At 44.2% G+C, this 19666-nt stretch overlaps 1 protein-coding gene across 1 annotated transcript in view; it reads left to right on the top strand.

Moving 5' to 3' along the window:
• Positions 1-19666, top strand: part of TLN2 (talin 2) — a 391554-nt gene that overhangs the window by 264771 nt on the left and 107117 nt on the right. The window contains exons 20-28 of the mRNA XM_016208572.2: positions 927-1094; positions 2229-2523; positions 4748-4914; positions 8359-8487; positions 9928-10041; positions 12140-12253; positions 14896-15030; positions 16949-17077; positions 19222-19324. Coding sequence (XP_016064058.1) covers positions 927-1094; positions 2229-2523; positions 4748-4914; positions 8359-8487; positions 9928-10041; positions 12140-12253; positions 14896-15030; positions 16949-17077; positions 19222-19324 — 1354 coding nt within the window. The remainder of the gene's footprint in view (positions 1-926; positions 1095-2228; positions 2524-4747; positions 4915-8358; positions 8488-9927; positions 10042-12139; positions 12254-14895; positions 15031-16948; positions 17078-19221; positions 19325-19666) is intronic.

Genomic DNA, 19666 nt, shown 5'->3' with positions numbered 1-19666 from the left:
CTTCAGGGAGGTCATAGCTGTAGCTACACAGCTCGTAGCTAGTTTATTTATGTAGGCTCCCTGCCCACTTTTCATAATACTGTCATCCCCTGCGGAAGGCTACGGAACACTGAGAATAACATTCAGAGCATTCCCCAGCTCCCGAGCAGTGGGTGTTGTCTGTGTGTGTCCAGCGTTGCCCTCTGGAGGCAAAGATGTGGCTGAATTTGTGGTGGTCACTTGGATCCTTGTGCAAAGCAGGAATCCAGAAAATAAATTTTCAAGTTACAGTGGCGCATGATGATCTGGAGGCCATGAATTCTATTTTTCCTACAGCACATAGTATTCGTGGCATCTGGATACATTTTGACATCTTTTTTTTTTTTAATATCTTTATTGATTTCAGAGAGAGGAAGGGAGAGGGAAAGAGAGAGAGATAGAAACATCAATGATGAGAGAGTCATTGATCGGCTGCAGCCCGCAACCCGGGCATGTGCCCTGACCGGGAATCGAACCCCGATCACCTGGATCCTAGGTCGACGCTCAACCGCTGAGCCACGCCCGGCCGGGTGCATTTTGGCACCTTGATCCACCACATCGACCACATTCAAGAGACGTGACTCTCAGTATTGGATAAGGGCGTGAATGTTAATCAGTGGTTCAAGTAAAAACCGTTTCTTCAAATTAACCTGTTTTAGATTTAAACCTATGCTACTTAATGAACGTATAGGAGAATATGTTATTAGGATGTGAGTTTCCTTCCTTAATTAGCTCTAGAGGTAAGTTCACATTTCAGAAAAATAAGTGCAAACATAGTATTCGAATTACTGTACGGAAAAGGTCGAATGGATTCTCACACAGTGATTAAGTGGATATCGCATTTTATTTTCCTGAAGGGTCACTGGGAGAGAAAAGAAGTGAATGACTAGGCTTTTGTTTTTTCTTAGGATGTTTTAATGAGTTTGGCCAAAGCTGTTGCCAATGCCGCTGCCATGTTGGTACTAAAGGCAAAGAATGTTGCCCAAGTGGCTGAAGACACGGTTCTGCAGAACAGGGTGATTGCCGCTGCCACCCAGTGTGCCCTCTCCACCTCCCAGCTTGTGGCCTGCGCCAAGGTAGGCGAGCTGGCACCCCCCACTCCTATCTGCCTCCGGTCATTAGGGGCAAATTTGTTAGAATTGTCTGAGACTAAGCGCTTGCTTCAGGTGTCTTTTTTTAGGCGATGTGATGGGATTTTTACATTAAACTGCCCAACTCTGCCTTTATCATTTGTTCTTTGCTCAAGTCATGCAGCACTGGTACTCTCCTGTGTCTGATTGCCATCTCTCCGTGCAAATTGCCGTGTCTCCCATTTGGACTTGTCAGTATGTCTTACTTCCACCTGCACACAAAGGGCTCTTGTGTTACGCAGTACAGCACTATAAAGGGGTTCAGAAGTAACTGCAGAGTTGATGGGGGGGCCCTTCCTTCTCTACATAGTGTTAGAGTGAGGCTAGTGAGGACTTAGGTCATTGTTGTCACTTAGAAGGTACGCACTTTGTGTACTTAACCTCATTAATCACCGTCACCCCAGTTTACTGCAGAGGAAATTGAGGCCCTTAGGTATTACACAAAGTAGTAAGAGGCAGAACTGAGTTTTTTAACTCAGGCCTGAATTCCCATACCCTTTTCACTCCACCACGTGTGTCTTTGCTGAGATGATGCATCAGAAGATACGAGGTGTCTATTTCTCAATGTGATCCCATAACACAGAGGGCAGGCCCATGCCCTGACTCAGCCTGGCACTTCCTATGCTACGGGAGGATCCCCAGCATCAGTCGGAGGTGTCCTTGATGGTGTCCCTCCTGCTTTCCTTGTTCTCCCTCCTCATATCCACAGGTACTGACAGAATCCCCTGCTCTTTAAAGTACCGTGAAGCAGGGTTCCAGGTGTCCCTGGAAAACGACATACAATTCTTTTAGTCGTCTTGTTATGCTAGCTCAGAGGACTCAGTTCAGAGGTTCCTTAAAGTAAGAGGTATAATTGGTAAATACTGGAAATTTCTTTCAAAATAGTCAGTGTATTGTTATGTATCACCAATGAAGTTAAAAATTAACAGGTATCTATAATTGCAAAGATAAAGTGAAGTAGTGAGATATGAGAAGCTGTAGTGATGGCTGTAATTAAGGAACTGAGGCCCAGGGCAGGAAGGGACTTGGTGGAAATGCTGGTGCACACAGGAGACCTGGACTGGCCCTGTCTCACTGCAGGTGGTGAGCCCCACCATCAGCTCCCCCGTGTGCCAGGAGCAGCTGATCGAGGCGGGGAAGCTGGTGGACCGCTCGGTGGAGAACTGCGTCCGCGCCTGCCAGGCGGCCACCGATGACAGCGAACTGCTGAAGCAGGTCAGCGCCGCGGCCAGTGTGGTCAGCCAGGCCCTGCACGATCTCCTGCAGCACGTGCGACAGTTTGCCAGCCGCGGCGAGCCCATTGGCCGCTATGACCAGGCCACCGACACCATCATGTGTGTCACCGAGAGCATCTTCAGCTCCATGGGCGATGCTGGTGAGGGGCTGGGCTGGGGTGGGCGGGGTCAGCCGGGTGCCCTGATAGTGATGACGGGGAGAAGGAAAGGTGATGGCTGCCTGGGTGCCTGGCCAGGGCAAGTTCCAGCACCCTCAGTCAGAGCCTTCCTCTCTGAGCCTGGGAAAGAGACGGAAGACTGCTAATGTGCCCATCTGTAGTAAGTCTCTTTTGTTCCACAAATGTCTGTGTTGGATATGGAGGAGGCAAGACTGAGTCTTGCTAGAAGTTTACCATGCTTGGGTCTCAGAGAGGAAGTCACCACCTGCCGTACAAGGTCACGGGGAAGTGTCAGGTGTTGTCAGGCAGCAGAAGACAGGACTGAGGGGAGAGTTTAGGCGAAGGCCTTTACTGGGGTTTTCATGGGGAAGGCGGTACAAGGCAGGGTGAATGGTTTCAGGTCGGCTAGTGTGAGTAATTCCAGCAGGCTCTGCACTGTAGGGGCTGCTCCTGGTTGCCTGGTACTTGGCCCTGGGGTGATGGAGGCAGAGGAGTGTTGCTTCCTGGCCTTTTAGAGGAGGTGTGGCTCAGGATTGGGTAGTTTGCATAGCAAAGGTATTCTCCAGCCCAGGAGGGGCAATCTCTCTCCATCCAGACTGGTTTTTTCTAAGATGTCAAATATCATCATATACAGAAAATTTAAAAATATATAGTACATTGTACCTTTCAACCTATTAGTTCAAAAGTATGTTTCCCCAAACCTAGCCCATCACTGACTCCCCAGAACTGACTGCTTACCAATTTCTGTTTTTATCTGTCCAGAAATTCTTAGTCTTCCTCCACTCATGTATATGTGCATGTATAACACGCTCTTTCTAATTAATATTTTGGTTTAGTTTGGATGGGGAAGTATATGCAGGGTAAATTCCTATCAGTGGAATTCTAGGCCAACAGCTATATACATTTTTTATTTTATTTTAAATGTATCTATGAAATTTCTCTCCAGAAAGATCCCGCAGTTTTTAACGCTCCTAATAATTTGTAAGGGGTCTGTTTTCCTACTTCTGCATCAATGCAGAGGAATCCTTTATAACAAGTATTTTTTCAAGAAAATTACCTTGTGCTTTTCTGTGTCCTACTTAAATGATTTAAGAGGATAGCAATGCTCCACACATTTGGATTTTTTTGGTTTTGTCTTTTTTTTTAACCTTTTATTTTGGAATACTTTTAGATTTACAGAAAAGCTTCAGAGGTAATGCAGAGTTCTTATCTGCCCCCCGTTTCCCACATTTTCAGCATCTTCCTCACCTATGGCACGTCCCTCAGAGCTAGGAGTTCAGCATTACTACATTGCTGTTCACTAAACTCCCAGATTTCACCAGTTTTTCCACTGGCAATGTCCTTTTACTGTTGTCCCAGGATCCAATCCAGGACACCTTGAATTTAACACATTTTGATTTTCCTGAAAGCTTTACCCTTAATGTTACAGTACTTCAGCATTCTTCCCAAATGTCTTTGCGAGAGGAAGAAATCTCTTACATTTCAATAGTTTTATTTTTCATGTTGACTCTATACCCCTCCCACTTGCAAAAGGAAGTTGAAATGGATTTCAGTAAAATCGCAGGTACAATAAAATCAAACAGTTACTAATAACAAGATCAGAACAGGTATTGGGAAGGAAAGGGTAAGCAGAGGGAAAATGGACAGGGAAACTGGGCCAAGGCAAACCTTAGCACAGGGGCATGAAACAGGGTCTGTGCTTCCTGTTGGCGAGAGCCAAGTGACAGATGTAGATTACGTGATATTACTTTCTGGTGTTAGGTAGCATGCAAATTAATTCGAAATTTGAAAATTTTTTTAATGCACATTATTCCAAGAATTTATTCTAGGGGCTTTGCTTAAGCAGTTCTTGACATGCGGTAAATAATATTTTCTGTGTATTTCCTAAATGGAAATGCACACAGTAAATCCACGTAAGTTTGTTCCCTGCCTTCTCTTTATAAAGAGCTCCTTTTTGGTTGCTTATGTCAATTTTACTTCTCATTGTTAAAGATTCAACTTGGCTGTGTTTGGGGCACACAGTCCTGCAGCCACAGGGCCCATTTTCGATTCTGGGTCTAATTTGGCTGCAGTCCTTGAGAACAGAGCCACGGGGCTTGCTTCTCTCTGTCCCTTTTGCCAGTGGAGTAGAGACAAGACTTACTCCTGAGGTTTCACCCCGAGCTTCAGAAAGCGAACAGACCACGTCTTCAATCCCACCCTGCAGGTGAAATGGTGCGCCAGGCCCGCGTCCTGGCGCAGGCCACCTCGGACCTCGTCAACGCCATGAGGTCGGACGCCGAAGCTGAAATCGACATGGAGAATTCGAAGAAGCTCCTTGCAGCAGCGAAGCTCCTGGCGGACTCCACTGCTCGCATGGTGGAGGCGGCCAAGGTATGGCTGTGTCGGATTTGTTCAGCTGACAAGTGAGCGTTACTAGAAGGCAGGGTTGAGAAGGCATCTTCAGGATGGAGAGTGGCCAGCCGACTGTGCATTTTTGTTTGTTTGAAACCTGTAATGGCTTTGTAACGTTTACCCTTGTTCAAGTGGGAAAGGAGCCGGTCACGGAGCATATGAATGAAGCTCTTTAGGGAGTGGTGCTGACAGCCCCACACAGCAAAGTCCCTACTTAGGGAGCACTCTTTTTCCAAATGGCCATCACCGTTGGCTTTATTGAAAATGGTGATTCATTTAAAATCGAGATTTTCAGCAGTAAATTCACTTACATCTGTGTTCTTCCTGCAGCCTTAATGTTACGCTGCCCTCCGTTTGACTTCTCGACTAAACCCTGATCAGGGCTTTGCATAGTAGAGTGCTTCCTGCCTCGTTGTTCTTCAAAGTGCAGTAGCAATTTAATACATTATAGAAGAGTTTGAATGAAGAGTTAAGAGTCAGCTTTGTGCTTTTTGACAGCGATGCAATATCATGATGCTTCTAAAAGCCAGTAATTCTTAACCCAGAAATATGTTTCAGAGCCCCCTATGCAACATACTAAAGTGCACCTGCCTCAGTTCCACCCCCAAAGGCCCTGTGTGTGTAAGCTCCACAGGAGATTCTGTTGCCTACCTCTAGGTGAGAACTGTTTAAAATGGATAAGGCTGTATTTTTCTATTTTGTTTTTAATATGCAACTACCACATGTTTCTTGTGGAATTAGTAGAAAATGCACGTAAGCATAAATAAGAAAATAAAAATCACCTTCAACTTCATGCCCCCAAAATAACATGTTTAATGTATTTCTATGCATTTAAAATTTGTTAACCATCCCCACATCTTATCCTGTCTCCCTGGTCTCCAACAGAATGGAGTGTATCTCAACCAAGCATGCAAACCACTTCACTTAAAATGTATTGGGACCTGTGGTGAGCCTTGCAGACTCATCACGGTCTTACCTGAGGGACTGAGAGTTCTCTGAGATAGGGCGTGAGTAGGGCTGCAGAGAAACCCAAGGAGGGGGCAGGGTCTAAACTTCCTTCCTCTGTCCCTTAACTGCTGTTTCAGCTGAGAAGCTCTGCTTTGGACCATCCCTTTTAGCAAAAATGCACATTAGGGTTTTGTATAGTAGTAAATTTCTTTATAGTTTTTGCTTCTTTTTTCCTCCCCTTCTAAGTCTCAGCAAAGCCATTTCAAGCAAACCCTCGTATTCACAAAAATTACTTGCTAGACTGGAAAGAACCTTAGTGAAAATCTAATCAATCCCTCATTTTACAAATAAGGAAGTTAAAACTCAAAAAAAGTAAGCTTCCCATCACATAACCAGGCCCAAGCCAGGCCCAATGGGCACATTGGTTTCTAGATATGCAGAGCTCCCAGACCAAAACTCTTTTATATTATTTTTGATTATTTATGTTATATGGGACAACATTAAGTGTTTTAGTAAGTTATTTTAACTTTTGGTTAAGTCACTCTGTCTTCATGGCAGTATTTAATTTGCTGAATTTTGTTACAAGCTAAAGAACACACAATGGTTAGACTAACAAAGGATGTGTTTAACATGCAGGAAAAAATATATTTTATAATTAGTAACTAAGATTTCAAGCCAAGATTCACACCCCATATCTATTACACATTTATCAGAAAAAAGGCATTGCTAAGGGAGGGTCCGAACACCCACATCAGTGTAAAGTACAGAAATGGTGGTTTCCTGCTGCCCAGAATGTAAACTTAAGGCTGGTATGCCACTCGGGGCATTGATGAAGGAGCAGCTTAAAAAATGCCTGATGACCACAAAAATAAAGTGACTTTCATAAGCTTGTGAAAGACGACAAAAGTATCCCAGACAATCCTTTCACACATAATATGCAAAAATATGGTTTTTATGTTACTAGGAACACAAAATCAAGACTATGAAAAATCATTAAGGTTTTAAAGAGTAGAAGAGTCTAGCCCTGGCCGGGTGGCTCAGTTGGTTGGAGCATCATCCTGTGCACTGGAAAGTCACTGGTTCGATTCCCAGTCAGGGCACGTACCTAGGTTGTAGGTTTGATCCCTGGTTGGACCAAGTATGGGAAGCAGCAGATCAATGTTTCTCTCTCACATTCTCACATCCATGTTTCTCTCTCTCTCTCTCTCTCTCTCTCTCTCTCTCTCTCAAAATCAATGAACATGTCCTCAGTGAGGATTTAAAAACAAAAACAAATAGAAGTTTCTATTCAAGAGGATTGCCAAAACATTTCTGTCACAGATGTTAAAACTATTCTACCCAGTATGGCTTCCTATAACTTTTATAAATAGTTGAAAGAACTAGATTCTTGTAAACTGGCGAATTTGGAAAACAGGCCATTTGAAAATTGTAGATGTTCAGAAAATTGATTTTTGATAAGTGGCATATTTATTTCTGCTGTCTCCTCTGCCTCGTGAGCAAATATTATTTCCCTAAAGTGCTACTGGAAACTTGTTTGTCTCTATACATCAAGCGCTGATCACAAAACATCCAGACCTTCTGAGAAAAATCTTGATTGCTGCTTTTATCGCAGGTAGGAGTAGAAGGCAGGATGTGCTCAGAGCCTTTGCTGAATTACTGTCCAGTAAAAGTATCTCCTCACCCTACACTACCTTTAGCCTTTCCCTACTTCAGAATCCCACCCATCTAATTAAAACCCACTTGGGGTGCTAGTGGACCCTTCACCTCCAGCCACACGGTGAAAGGGCCATGGAGCTACACAAGGGAAGTATGTCCATGGGCTGTGCATGGGGCCTTCCTCTTGCCCTGCCAAGAAAGGGGGAGCATCCGTTTCTTTCTTTAATTCACTTACAGTTGGTTCAGTACAGTTGGGTACCTGTTCTACTTTGATACACTTTCCATCTCAGGCTCTCTAGGAATGTAGTCTCTAGACATGGTCTTTCATGAACAGTATTTCCTTACAGCATTTTGGAGGGCATTCCTGTCCCTCTGCCCCTCCTTCCTCTGTGTTACACTGTAATCTCAGCCCATTCACAGGTACCAGTGCTCAGGACAGGAGAATCTTCCAGCAGTGACACGTGTCTGTCATGCCCATTAAAATAAAATTCCCTCTGAGATATATGGGCAGGGGGAGATTCAGCTTAACATCTTTTAAGTCATGGATTTCAGACCACAAGTTAATTTATATGGACAACCTAGGCTCTGACCTCATGTGTTTAGTTGTCACCATTGGATTTCTACTGGTTAGCAGTGCAGTTTTGAAACATCCCCTGGTAGGTTTTGTTGTTGTTGTTGAGAGGAAACATCTTAATCATAAACATATTGCTCGAAGCATTTGGATCTTTCTTCCAGATACTTTGTATTATTAGGAAAGAGCAAAATTGAAGGCATGAATTCAGTGTCTGTGGCATGAAATCTTTATTTTCACTTTCCCAGGGGGCTGCAGCTAACCCCGAGAATGAGGACCAGCAGCAGAGACTGAGAGAGGCTGCGGAGGGTCTCCGGGTGGCAACCAACGCCGCTGCTCAGAATGCTATTAAGAAAAAAATCGTCAACCGATTGGAGGTCTGTATAGAGGCTGATTTTCTGGATGTTCACTTTACAGGGCAAAGAGTTATTTGAAGAAATAAAGCCCATAGACAGAAAGCTAAGTCAAGATTAGTGAAAATAGTTTAATGGTTTAGATACTAGAAACAATCTGAAATGTTAGTTTAGGTACATTGTACATTTAAGCGCAATGGTTTAGGCACACTGACACAATTTGAAAACTTGCGTCAGGTTTCAGAAAGCCAAAATCTTCTGAGTTTAGCATTCTTGAATAGAATTTAAAAAAATGTTTTTCAGGAGGGCCCAGGATTTTTTTTTTTCTGACATTAAAGGATATCCACACTCCAGAAGAATCATTAGCTAAAAATATATATATTTTGTTAGAGGCAGTGATTCTTTCAGGACTCCCAATAGAAAATAGGGAGTTTGGAAGACCAGAGGTGGGGATCAGGCTTGGTTAGAAAGGTATGGGAGGGACAAATAAGAAACATTTCTGTCATTTTTCAGAACATTTATTTATTCTAAAAATAAAAAAATATTAGCCCTAGCCAGTTTTCTCAGTGGTTAGAGCATCAGCTCGTGGACTGAAGGGTCCTGGGTTTGATTCTGGCCAAGGGCACATACATTGGTTGCAGGCTGTGCCCCAGTTGGGGTGAGAGCAGGAGGCAGCCAATCAATGTGTCTCTTTCATGTCAGTGTCTCTCTCTCTCTCTCTCTCCCTCTCCCTCTCCCTCCCCCCCCCCTTCCCTCCTTCCACTCTCTCTGAATCCTTGGGTAAGGATTAAAAAATAAATAAATTTAAGTTAAAAAAAATAATAGGCACAAACTTTGCAAGAAAGTAAATCTCACAAATGTACATGGGAGACTCTTACACTAAAATTTGGGAGGTTGGAGGCCAAGAACCTGCCTTTCTAGTTGTAATCCCTCCATCTGTAGTCCGCTGGATTCTGGAAGGAAACTGGCCTCCTGTCCCTGGAAGGATAGGAGAGCATAGATGCAGCAAAGTACTCCGCTGGGGAAGTCAGGGTCTTTCTCGACCAAGGCTTCGCATGCTTGCTAGAGGACAGTTGTGAGCACCGGGTTTGTGTTTGACCCAGAGAGCAGCTTCTGCTGTTGAGGGAGAATTTTTTCCCCCCTAAAGCATATAAACTTGGTGCTGCTTATCATTGTCATCATGGTCTTGGAATTGTCCCTTGTCTTTTTGAGAAAGACTAATGAACCGTGGCCCTTGAGCTTTCAAGCGTGCTTGTCTTTATCGCTTGTCCCAGGGAACAGAAACCGAAAGAAGGTAATAGCCCTGCTAGCCCAGGATCATCGATGGTATTTGAAAGGCGGAGTCTGCCTGGAGTTCCCTTTCTTACATGTGCAGCCGTCCAATGAAGGGACACAGAAGAATGTGCCTGTGTGTGTGTTGGCACATTCAAACCCTGGCTCACCTCCCCTCCCTCTCCTCCCCAGGTTGCAGCAAAGCAGGCTGCGGCCGCGGCCACGCAGACCATCGCCGCCTCGCAGAACGCGGCCGTGTCCAACAAGAACCCTGCGGCCCAGCAGCAGCTGGTGCAGAGCTGCAAGGTGAGGTTGCGGCTGCCCGAGAGCCAGGTCTGCTGTAGGAACCCTGGTAGTGTTAGAGCGCGAGTGCCCTGGTAATTGGGTTAAGTCTGATCATCCTCGCCCCTAATCCAGTTTGTTCCAGGTGTTCTCTCCCCCTCCCCCCCCCCACATGCACACGCGCACGCACGCACGTCTGGTTTTTGTCTGTTAAGTGGATGGCCTGTGTGAAGGGAGAGCATGTTTTTTCCAGCCTTGTCTTTGTCTAGATCCTTTTCTTTCTTTTCGAGAGACGAAATCAAAGAGGGTCAATGACGAGGGCATTTTCGGGCCCAGAAATAGTAATGATGTGCTGAATTTCCAGAGGGCCTTTCCGCCTTGGCGAGGGGGCCTTAGAATTAGCCTCATTCTTGGTAGAAGCTTGATTTCCTGCTTTGCGCGGATGGCTCCTCGAGGGTTTGCTTCGTCCTGTCTGGCCCCGTGACCCTGTGCTTTGCTGCTTTCTGTTGTCCGTCTGTTCTTCTGACATCTGGGCCTTGACGGCTCGCCGCAGCCCATGTGCTACAAAGGGCACAGTAAACACGTCTGTTGCCTTGTCTGAGGGCCCAGGGCATCGGCTCTCCGAGGAGACCCCTGCATGGTGCCAGACACAAAATCTGATTGCGTAGCCCTTGCCCACGTGTTGGCAGTGTGTCTGACTGAAGTCTCCCGAAACTCCCTGCCGTTAGCAGTGGGGGCTGGCTGAGAGGCATATTTGATTGGTACTGAGAGCTAACTGCCTTCTCTCTCCTTTTCCGAATCTCCTTGGGAAACCATTCACCTGTAAGGGCTGTTGCCACGTCTACTTCAGAAATGACTTTACTTCTGAGGGGAACTACCCCAGGCCCTCCCAGGCCTGATTCTGCTGGAAGAAGATGAGCTTCTTCCAGCCCCCTGTCGAGGATCAAGTGTGCTCTAGTAGGAAAGTCTCGGGGTGCAGCGGGGCCCCGCCCTCCAGATGGTCTGCACAGAGAAGGGGGTTTTCTGAGAGCCAGGCCCCTGCTGGAGGGGAGCTTACTTGCTGTTATGGCCTCGATTCAGCGGCCAGCAGGGGTGGAAAAATGGCATATCCCTTCTTGGGGAGTACATGCTACTCATGTCCAGGGAAATACTCCAGTGTGAACCCCTCCTCCACTTTTTGTGAAGAAACTGAGTGTACGTGGCCTCTGGGTGTCACCGTCAGGAAATGAGAGCATCACTGTTTATCAGGGGGAGAGGGGAAAGTGGACCGAATGCCTGGAGCCAGCAGGCCTGGGAAGGACCCGAGAAAAGTCTCATGGAGACAGTTTTTAATCCTTGCTGGTGTGGGCTCCTGAAGAAAGGTGTGTCACCAGAGTGGGATGTGCAGTGATGGCCACTGTGCCATGACCTCTGAGGCCTGGTTTCTTCAGATGGGGCGTGGGCACTGAGGGGAAATGTGGGGGGACATGGGGTAAAAGGTGGTCGCCCAGGTCACTGTGGGAGATAATCACTTTAAAGCGGCCTCACCTCAGGGCTGCTGCTCCTCCCTCCTCTACCCTGGGTGTTGGGTTTTCCAGTCTGAGAAATGAGAAAGGCTACTTAGAACAGGAAAAGAGGAGCCACGGCGATAGAAGCTGACAGAATGTGTACCTGCTAAGTAAGGAGTGGAACTGCTGAAATGTGATGGCAGTTAGTGCTTCTCTCACCGTCTTCTGATCCTAGGACCATATGACCTAAGTTTATCCACCGGTGAACTGTGTAGGTTCTTTGATTCTAAGTTTTCTGCCCTAATGAGCACGGGGAGTGTGGATTGGAACTGGGGACATTCTTTTAAGGCCTCATTATGGAGAATCGTCTTGTGCGGAATGTATTGGGACCTTTGGGACCTTAGGGAAGATAGAGCATGTGTGGGAGAAGGGTACCCAGAGGTTCTGGGTTAGGATTCAGTGTTGATAAGGACCGGGCTGGCTAAAGGTGCTGTGTAAATCCAGGGTCCGGGACACACGTCACCCAGAAGTGATATCACATCTAACAAACACTTATCACTCGGGTCATTTTCCACCCTGTTTTGGTAATTCACCATGCTGGATGAGCTCAGTTTTAATTTTCCTGCTTCCTGTAGGCAGTGGCTGATCACATCCCTCAGCTGGTCCAGGGGGTGAGAGGGAGCCAAGCCCAAGCAGAAGACCTCAGTGCCCAGCTGGCTCTCATCATCTCCAGCCAGAACTTCCTCCAGGTAACACAGAAGCATTCACCTGGGATGTACCCAGAGGCCCCACCCCACCCCCACCCCAGGCAGGGGGTGTCCTTTATCATTAAGGAGAAGAACTAGGAATTCCACAGCTATAGCAAAGTCTGGCCGGTAAGCAGACCTTGAAGGCCTCCTCTCTATATCTGCAGTTTCAGGAGAGGTAGAGTCAGCTTGGCAAAGCAAAATGCCCATATGCAGGGAAATTGCCCCAGGAGATGGCATGTAATCCACTGTTCTCGGGAGTATCATCTTTATGTCTCTTCTATGAGAGAAAACATATGTAATAAGTTGCAAGTTTGGTGAACAGCCTCGTCCTGGGTATTGCTTCAGGATTTCTAGTTTCCAGAATGTCTAATGCTGTTATTCATGGCCTGGGAGACAAGACATGGTGAGCGCATCTTCTTTGAAGGTGTGATGGTTTCTTATGGCAGTTGTGGAATGGATAAGTATTGCCAGTCTCTGTGGGCGAGGAGTGGATTTATTTTAAGGAAAATTAAATTGTAGGAAAACTCCCTTTTTACATACTTCTTGTATTCATATCTCTCAGCACTTTCTGTTTACCCGTATCCCATAAACAGTTCATGTGATTAGGCAGTTCTCTTTCTTGGCCCTGTCTAGTTGAACCTACAGTTACAGGACCTGTGGTGACATCCATTCGGTTCATTTTTCAAGTGTCATAGATCCCACATGCAGAGAGAGAAGATGAAGAGTGTGATGTATTTCCTCTCATTTTAACTACATGCACACAAGCATATGTATGTGTATACTTTTTAATTGTGAGTTCATCATATGTAGAATGTTTTTTTCATGTTATATTATGAGCATTTATGATTTTGAATAATAGCCTGTCATCTGGCTAAACTCAATGTTTAGCTCTTTTCCTATCATTGAACATCTAGGTTGTTTCAATTATAACCGCCATAAATAACCTGTGACAGGGACAGGATGAAAGTCTTTATGTGTGCGCCAGTCCTTTACCACTCGAGTTATTTCCTTGGGGTAAAGCTCTAGAAATAGGATTGCAAGTCACTTATTTTTATCTTTGGGACATTGAGAATTGTGGCTTGGGCATGCTTCTGTTTTCATTTAGGTGGTTAGAGGGCCAGAAGCTGGCTGTGTCATCCCTGCCGCTGGCAGGACAGTAGGGGACTGATAGAGCAGTGTAGACATGTCCCAGGGTCCACCCTGTCCCTGACTTTGTGTTTCCATTTTCTTTTGTTTTTCAATTTTGCTATTATCGACCCATTAGGTCTTTATAAGAATAAGGCAGAGTTAGAAGTAAATAGAAATGGAATTGGCAGATCAAAAAGTTTTTACATTTTAAGCTTTCTTCATACGTGTTGTAAAATGCCCTTTCAGAAGGCTGAATAAATCTAAATTTATAACGAGCAGTATGTAGAGCACACTTTCTAATACATCTTTTCCAAGCAGGGGAAGCAAGCATTTTAAGAAAATATCTTTTTGCCAGTTTGCTTGGTAAAGTTCTTATTGTTTGATTTTGCAATTTATGCTTTTTGAACATGCAGCTGATTTTTCTTAAATTCTCACTAATTCTTTTTTTTTTTTTTTTTTTTACACTTCTTTTCCTTTTAGCCTCACCCATGGTTATGATTATTGATTTTAAAGAGAGGAAGGGAGAGAGAGAAAGACAGAGATAGATGTGAGAGAGAAACATCAATTGGTTGCCTCCCGTACGTGCCCTGAACAGAATCAAACCCGCAACCTTTGGTGTTCAGGACTATGCTCCAACTAACTGAGCCACACCAGCCAGGGCATGACTTCTTTAAATATTAAAAACATTAACTTTTATCCTTAATATTTGTGATCTGGCCCTTAGCTTTGTTACAACTTTACTAAGAACAGTTGTGTAGCCTGCATAGTGAAATCCTTAAAAGTATGTATACATTTTGTTCCAGAAATTTTACTTTTAAAAATTTATACAAAAAATTATGAATGTGTACAACATTTTAACTGCAAAGGTGTTTATCATACAATTATTTATTATATTGGAAAAATGAAAACATGCCCAACAGTACTGGATTGAGAAATATTAACAGATATATACAATGCAATACTATATAGCTGTTTAAAAGATAGAATATGTAAAACAAGGAGTTTGAAAATAGAATAAACAGTATTACCTTAATTTTGAAAATATATGTACGTGAGCACAGACATTTCATGCATAGTGAAGTTATCCTAGTAGTGAGAAATAAATTAGGTCATTTTATATGTTTTATTTTGTCTGCCTATATTTTTGAAAAATAGTCTTTTTGATATATTGCAGACATAGTTAAGAGCTATTCTAAGAAACACAAAGAATCATATTTAATAAGAAATTCTCTTTGAAATCTGTTTTAAGTGAGACTATCAGGCCACTATCCCAATTTTGCCCCTTCTGCAGCAACACATCTTTTCGTTTATTTACTTTTAACATTCCCGGAATGTACTGCCCTAGAGGATCTGATTTGGGGTGGGAATTTTCAGGGGGAGTGTAGATGTTTTAATATTCCTTGTTTTAGGGAAGGGAAGCTCCAGCTGATATTGTTGGTGGCCTTGCTGTTTGGGTCAGCTCTCTTACTCTTACTGCCCAGGAGCTGCCTGACTTTCTGCTCATCTCTCTACAGCCTGGGAGCAAGATGGTGTCCTCCGCCAAGGCCGCAGTGCCCACCGTGAGCGACCAGGCTGCTGCCATGCAGCTGAGCCAGTGCGCCAAGAATCTCGCCACCAGCTTGGCAGAGCTGCGAACCGCCTCGCAGAAGGCAAGCGGCCCCCTCGTCACAGCCATTAGCTTGTTGGGGATGGAGCTTTTAATTCCTTACTGCTGGGTAACCTGGGTGCTACCCAGGGCCTGCGCACTGCTGGGCATATGTCTTGTCTGTTTCGTTTGCATGACCACTAAAGATGCCCTACAAGGACATTGGCTTTTACCACTTTTAGCCACAATCTCCTAGACTTACTGATCACCTTCTGGTTACAGATGACTTTTGTTAAAATATTTTAGGTTGCACACTTCCCCCTCCTCCCCTACCCTGGACTAGCAATGGTCTGTTTTTCAAAGTCTTAGGGGAGACTGGTTGCTGTCAGTTCTTGGTGCCATGTAAACTGTGGGTCAAAGTGATCATACCTTCCAGCTGTTATCTTGTGAACTTAGTAACAAATTATTTAGGAAGCAAATCTATTTGGGGGGGGCACTGATATTATCTTTTTCACCCTGAAAGTTTTTCACATCTTAAATGGGAGCATTCACCTTAATAGGGTCCTCAATCGAACAGAATTAGGGATTAATGAGTTTCTGTCTCTGGAACTTATTAATTACCAGAAGGCCTCATTCCTGCACTGTTTGATGTGGTCTTAGCAAGACATTCTGGCATGAATTCAGTTTTCCCCACTGTAATGATCCCTTTATAGAAGCAGACGGCCTCATCCATGAGCAAGGGAAGTATAGAAGCTGATTTGAATTCTTAATATGAACAGTACACTACATCACCAAAGAAAACTATCCAGAGCTTTAGATTATATCCAATAAAAAGCACTTTGAGCTGTGTTTCTTAGAGAGGCCCAAAGACCTTCTGTACTGGGGTCAGCTGGGGGCACTTTGAATGCAGGTTCCTGGGCCTTGCCTCCGCACAGAACCATAATCTCTGGACATAGAGCCTGAACATCTGAATTTTAACAGTTTTCTTTGGTGAGTCTTTCACACACACACACACACACACCCACCCCTCAAATGACTGCTCTGGAGCACAGAGCCTCCAAGTGGGACTCAAGACAGCCCACTGGGTGAAGGAAGACACTGAGAGCTTTCAAATACTTGTTTACATAGTGTAAGGGTGAAGAAGGCCAGCCCTGGAACCAGACCACCTGCATTCAAATCTGGCCTTGCTGTTGACTAATTTTGTGCCCTAAGCAAGTTAGTTAATTTCTCCGTGCTCCGGTTTCCTCACTCTGACCATAGAAATCAATCAATTAGTATTTATTGCTGCTGTTGTTACTATTACCTAAAAAAAGGAAAGAAATTCAGATTTACCAGTATTTAATACACTGATCCATCATTATACATGTCTATAATTTATTAACATGTGTATGGACAGAGGTGGTGATCAACACATTTGGAGACCAATATTTTAAATGATCAAAGAATAAAATTTTCTTAAAACAAATTACTAAGGAAAAAATCTTTCATAGTCTTCAGTATGAAAGGGTAATGGTCTATCACCTAGAAATTTGTAAAGAGAATCATTGAGGTTGATGAAGCCTTGGCCCAGGGTCCTGGGTTCATTCATTCATTTCCTTTCTTCATTTATGTACTGACCATGTGCTTCTTGGGCCTCCCTGTGCACACCTACTGTGTATGCTAGGTGCCTGTCTGCAGCACCAGGCACAGTGAATAAGGGTCCTCTTAGCCTGAGAGGCAAATGCATTTCAGATAAAAACAGCTACAAAGAGACGAAGTATATCCAGTTGTGATAATAGTTTATTATTTAGGGAAGTTAGGACTAAGGTTTTGACAGAGGGTGAATTTTTCCCTCTCGGGCAGTGCTCACCACCCCTGCATCCTATTGCTGGAGTTGGACATTCACTGAGGGTACGTCCAGAAAGGCACTTCATATGTTGCAAAATACCGGGGACACTTCTTCCAGTCTGACTGTGTGCTCATGTTCCCCACTCTGCTGGCAGGCCCATGAAGCCTGTGGTCCTATGGAAATCGATTCAGCTCTGAGCACCGTACAGACGCTAAAGAATGAGCTGCAGGACGCGAAGATGGCTGCGGCGGAGAGTCAGCTGAAACCCCTTCCAGGCGAAACGGTGCGATGGGGGGGCTCTGCCCTTTGCTATAGTCATGTTAGGCATTTTTTTAGTTTTTAGAAGTTGGGGTTAGTGTGCCTGAACTTCAAATGTTATGAATGCAAAGCCTCAGAATAGCCACATTTCTTTAGAACTGCATTACTCTAGGGGTTGCCTGAGGGGCCCCTGGTGCTGGTTCTGGTTCTGGTTCTGGTTCTGGTTCTGTGTGTGCTTTCCTGGGTTTGGCTGGGGATGAACTGGCATCTGTTAATATCCATCCCTCTTCTTCATAAACAAGACACATGCCAGTTTGAGGCCAGTGTTCTAATCTGGTGACTTTTTTCTGAGAAGGTCAAGGCAGCTGACAAGCTAGGTTTGGAACTAATTGTTGGGGGACAGCTATAATAATGTGAACAATAAAAATAAAATATAATTTTTAAAAAATAGGTGCAGCTTGTTTCATCAGCTAGCTATGGACAAGCCCTTTCTCTCCTTTCAGGTATTTTATCTAGGAAATGGGTGGCAATGGGCTTATAAAGATAAGTATAGCAGATATTTCCAACAATCATGTTTTTAAAAAAAAAAACCACAACTTTTACTTAGCACAGTTTTCATGTTACGATACTTTCTGGATGTTTATGTCCGGGTTTTCTTTGTTAAAGACTTAACAATCATTCTCCTTTATATGTCCCTCCTTTACACATTACTGAACACTGCTAATAAAATACCACCATTTATCAAGCAGTGTATACACACATAGATAAAATTTGTCCTGACAATAACGTTAATGAGCAAGTTTTGTTAACCCCATTTTAACAGCTGAGAAAACAGATGTAGGTGTCTTCACTCTTTTGTCCAATGTTTACCCGCCAGTTAGTGGCAGAACAAAGATTTGAGTCCAGATCCACAGGACTCCAAAACCCAAGCTTTGGATTGCTCATGTTTAGAGTGATCTCTTAAAACTACTGCTGCTCTTTTGGTGAACAAAAGACTTTTAGAATATATGGGATTTCAGGAACACCTAATTTACCATAGAACAATGTCTGTTACGTAAGAAGAACTCAGGAAACATTTGTTAAACCAGGCTACCCCTAATTGTAAAGACCAGGAAACTCAAGCTCAAAGAGGTTAAGTCACTTAACTAAAGTCATCCAGCTGATGATAAAGTCAAGCTTTGCTCTGGGGCCAGCAGTTTTGCAGTGTGGTCCAGGTCTATCCCCTTACAAACTTCTGTACTCCAGGGAGACCAGGAGAGGCTTGTGTGACGTGAATCCTGCCCTTTCATAAAACAACTGGTCAGTTAGAATGTAAGAAACGCCATGTAAGTTCCAAAGAAATTGTTTTCCCTTAAAGAACGTGTGCACTGTGTTATACTGTTGGCTCTAATGGACCAGGCTCTATTTTTTATCTGAAGGCACTGCCTCTCTTGCAAAACATGCTTCGGGATTAAAAATACACAGATTCCCTGATGCCTTTCTGCACTCTCCCAGTACGCCTAGAAGTTCTCTTCCAAAATGTTGTCCTTGTCTAGTAATCAAGTAATTATCCATACCCTAGGCCTTGACTGGCTTTGTTCTCTGAATTATTTATTCCATTTACAAAGCAAAATGACGTGCTGTTCGTGGGAAGCAAGCACTTTGCCCATTTTCATAATCTCATTTACCACTCCAAACCTCTATTTCTATTGCATTTCCTTCTGGTTAGAGCTCCTCAAAGTATAATGATCCAATTGAACAATGTTAATGGTCCCACAGGCCAGGAAGGTGGTACTGCTGGATGTCTGCCCACTTCCTGCCAAGGGATAATTAATTCTCACTGAGGATTTGTTGCAGACTTTCTAAATTAGCTCTAAAGGCATAATACTAATAGCTACCATTTGTTGAGTATATACATTCATTCTCTGAAAGCCTTCTGAGCTGGGTATTACAATCTGAAGAAGTTGAGGCTTGGAGAAGCTCAGTAACTTGCCCAACCCCTCATAGCTAGCTCTTGGGGGAAGGAAGCAGGGGCTCTTTCCCCTCTATCACCCCACTTCTTCTTCTTCCCTGGTGCATTAGTTGGGAAAGAGCTAAGGCCCAAGGTTTGATCTGCATTATTTTTAGGCTAAGACTTTAGTGGATGTATTTTTTCTTCTAAGTTTTCTTCCCCCTTGAATATTCTTACAGCTGGAAAAGTGTGCTCAGGACCTGGGAAGTACATCTAAAGCAGTGGGCTCTTCCATGGCTCAGCTCCTGACGTGTGCTGCTCAAGGCAATGAGCACTACACAGGTGAGACTCCGCCCTTTGTGACGCCAGGGGGCCAGGTGCAGACCGCTGGGGTGGGAGTTCATTGATTTGACAATGAACCTGACTTTTTTTTTAGCACAATTTTCAAGCACTTTCCACGTGCTTGTTACTGGGCTTGATGCTCTGCATAAAAAGACCTAATAAAATATGACCCCCCCAAAAAACTATTAGTGATCACACCCCTATATAGACTATAAACAGTAGTTATAAACTTCTGGGACTATCTGTGTATGACTCTTGAAATCCCACTAAAGTAAAGGGGGGCACAAAGGTCAAAGACAGTAAGAGAGATGACAACAAATCAGATATCAATGAAATTGTCAA

Source organism: Miniopterus natalensis, chromosome 1 (assembly GCF_054644295.1).
Source record: "Miniopterus natalensis isolate mMinNat1 chromosome 1, mMinNat1.hap1, whole genome shotgun sequence".
Taxonomy (NCBI): domain Eukaryota; kingdom Metazoa; phylum Chordata; class Mammalia; order Chiroptera; family Miniopteridae; genus Miniopterus; species Miniopterus natalensis.
The sequence above is the reverse complement of the archived record's forward strand: the minus strand, read 5'-3'. Positions and strand labels throughout refer to the sequence as shown.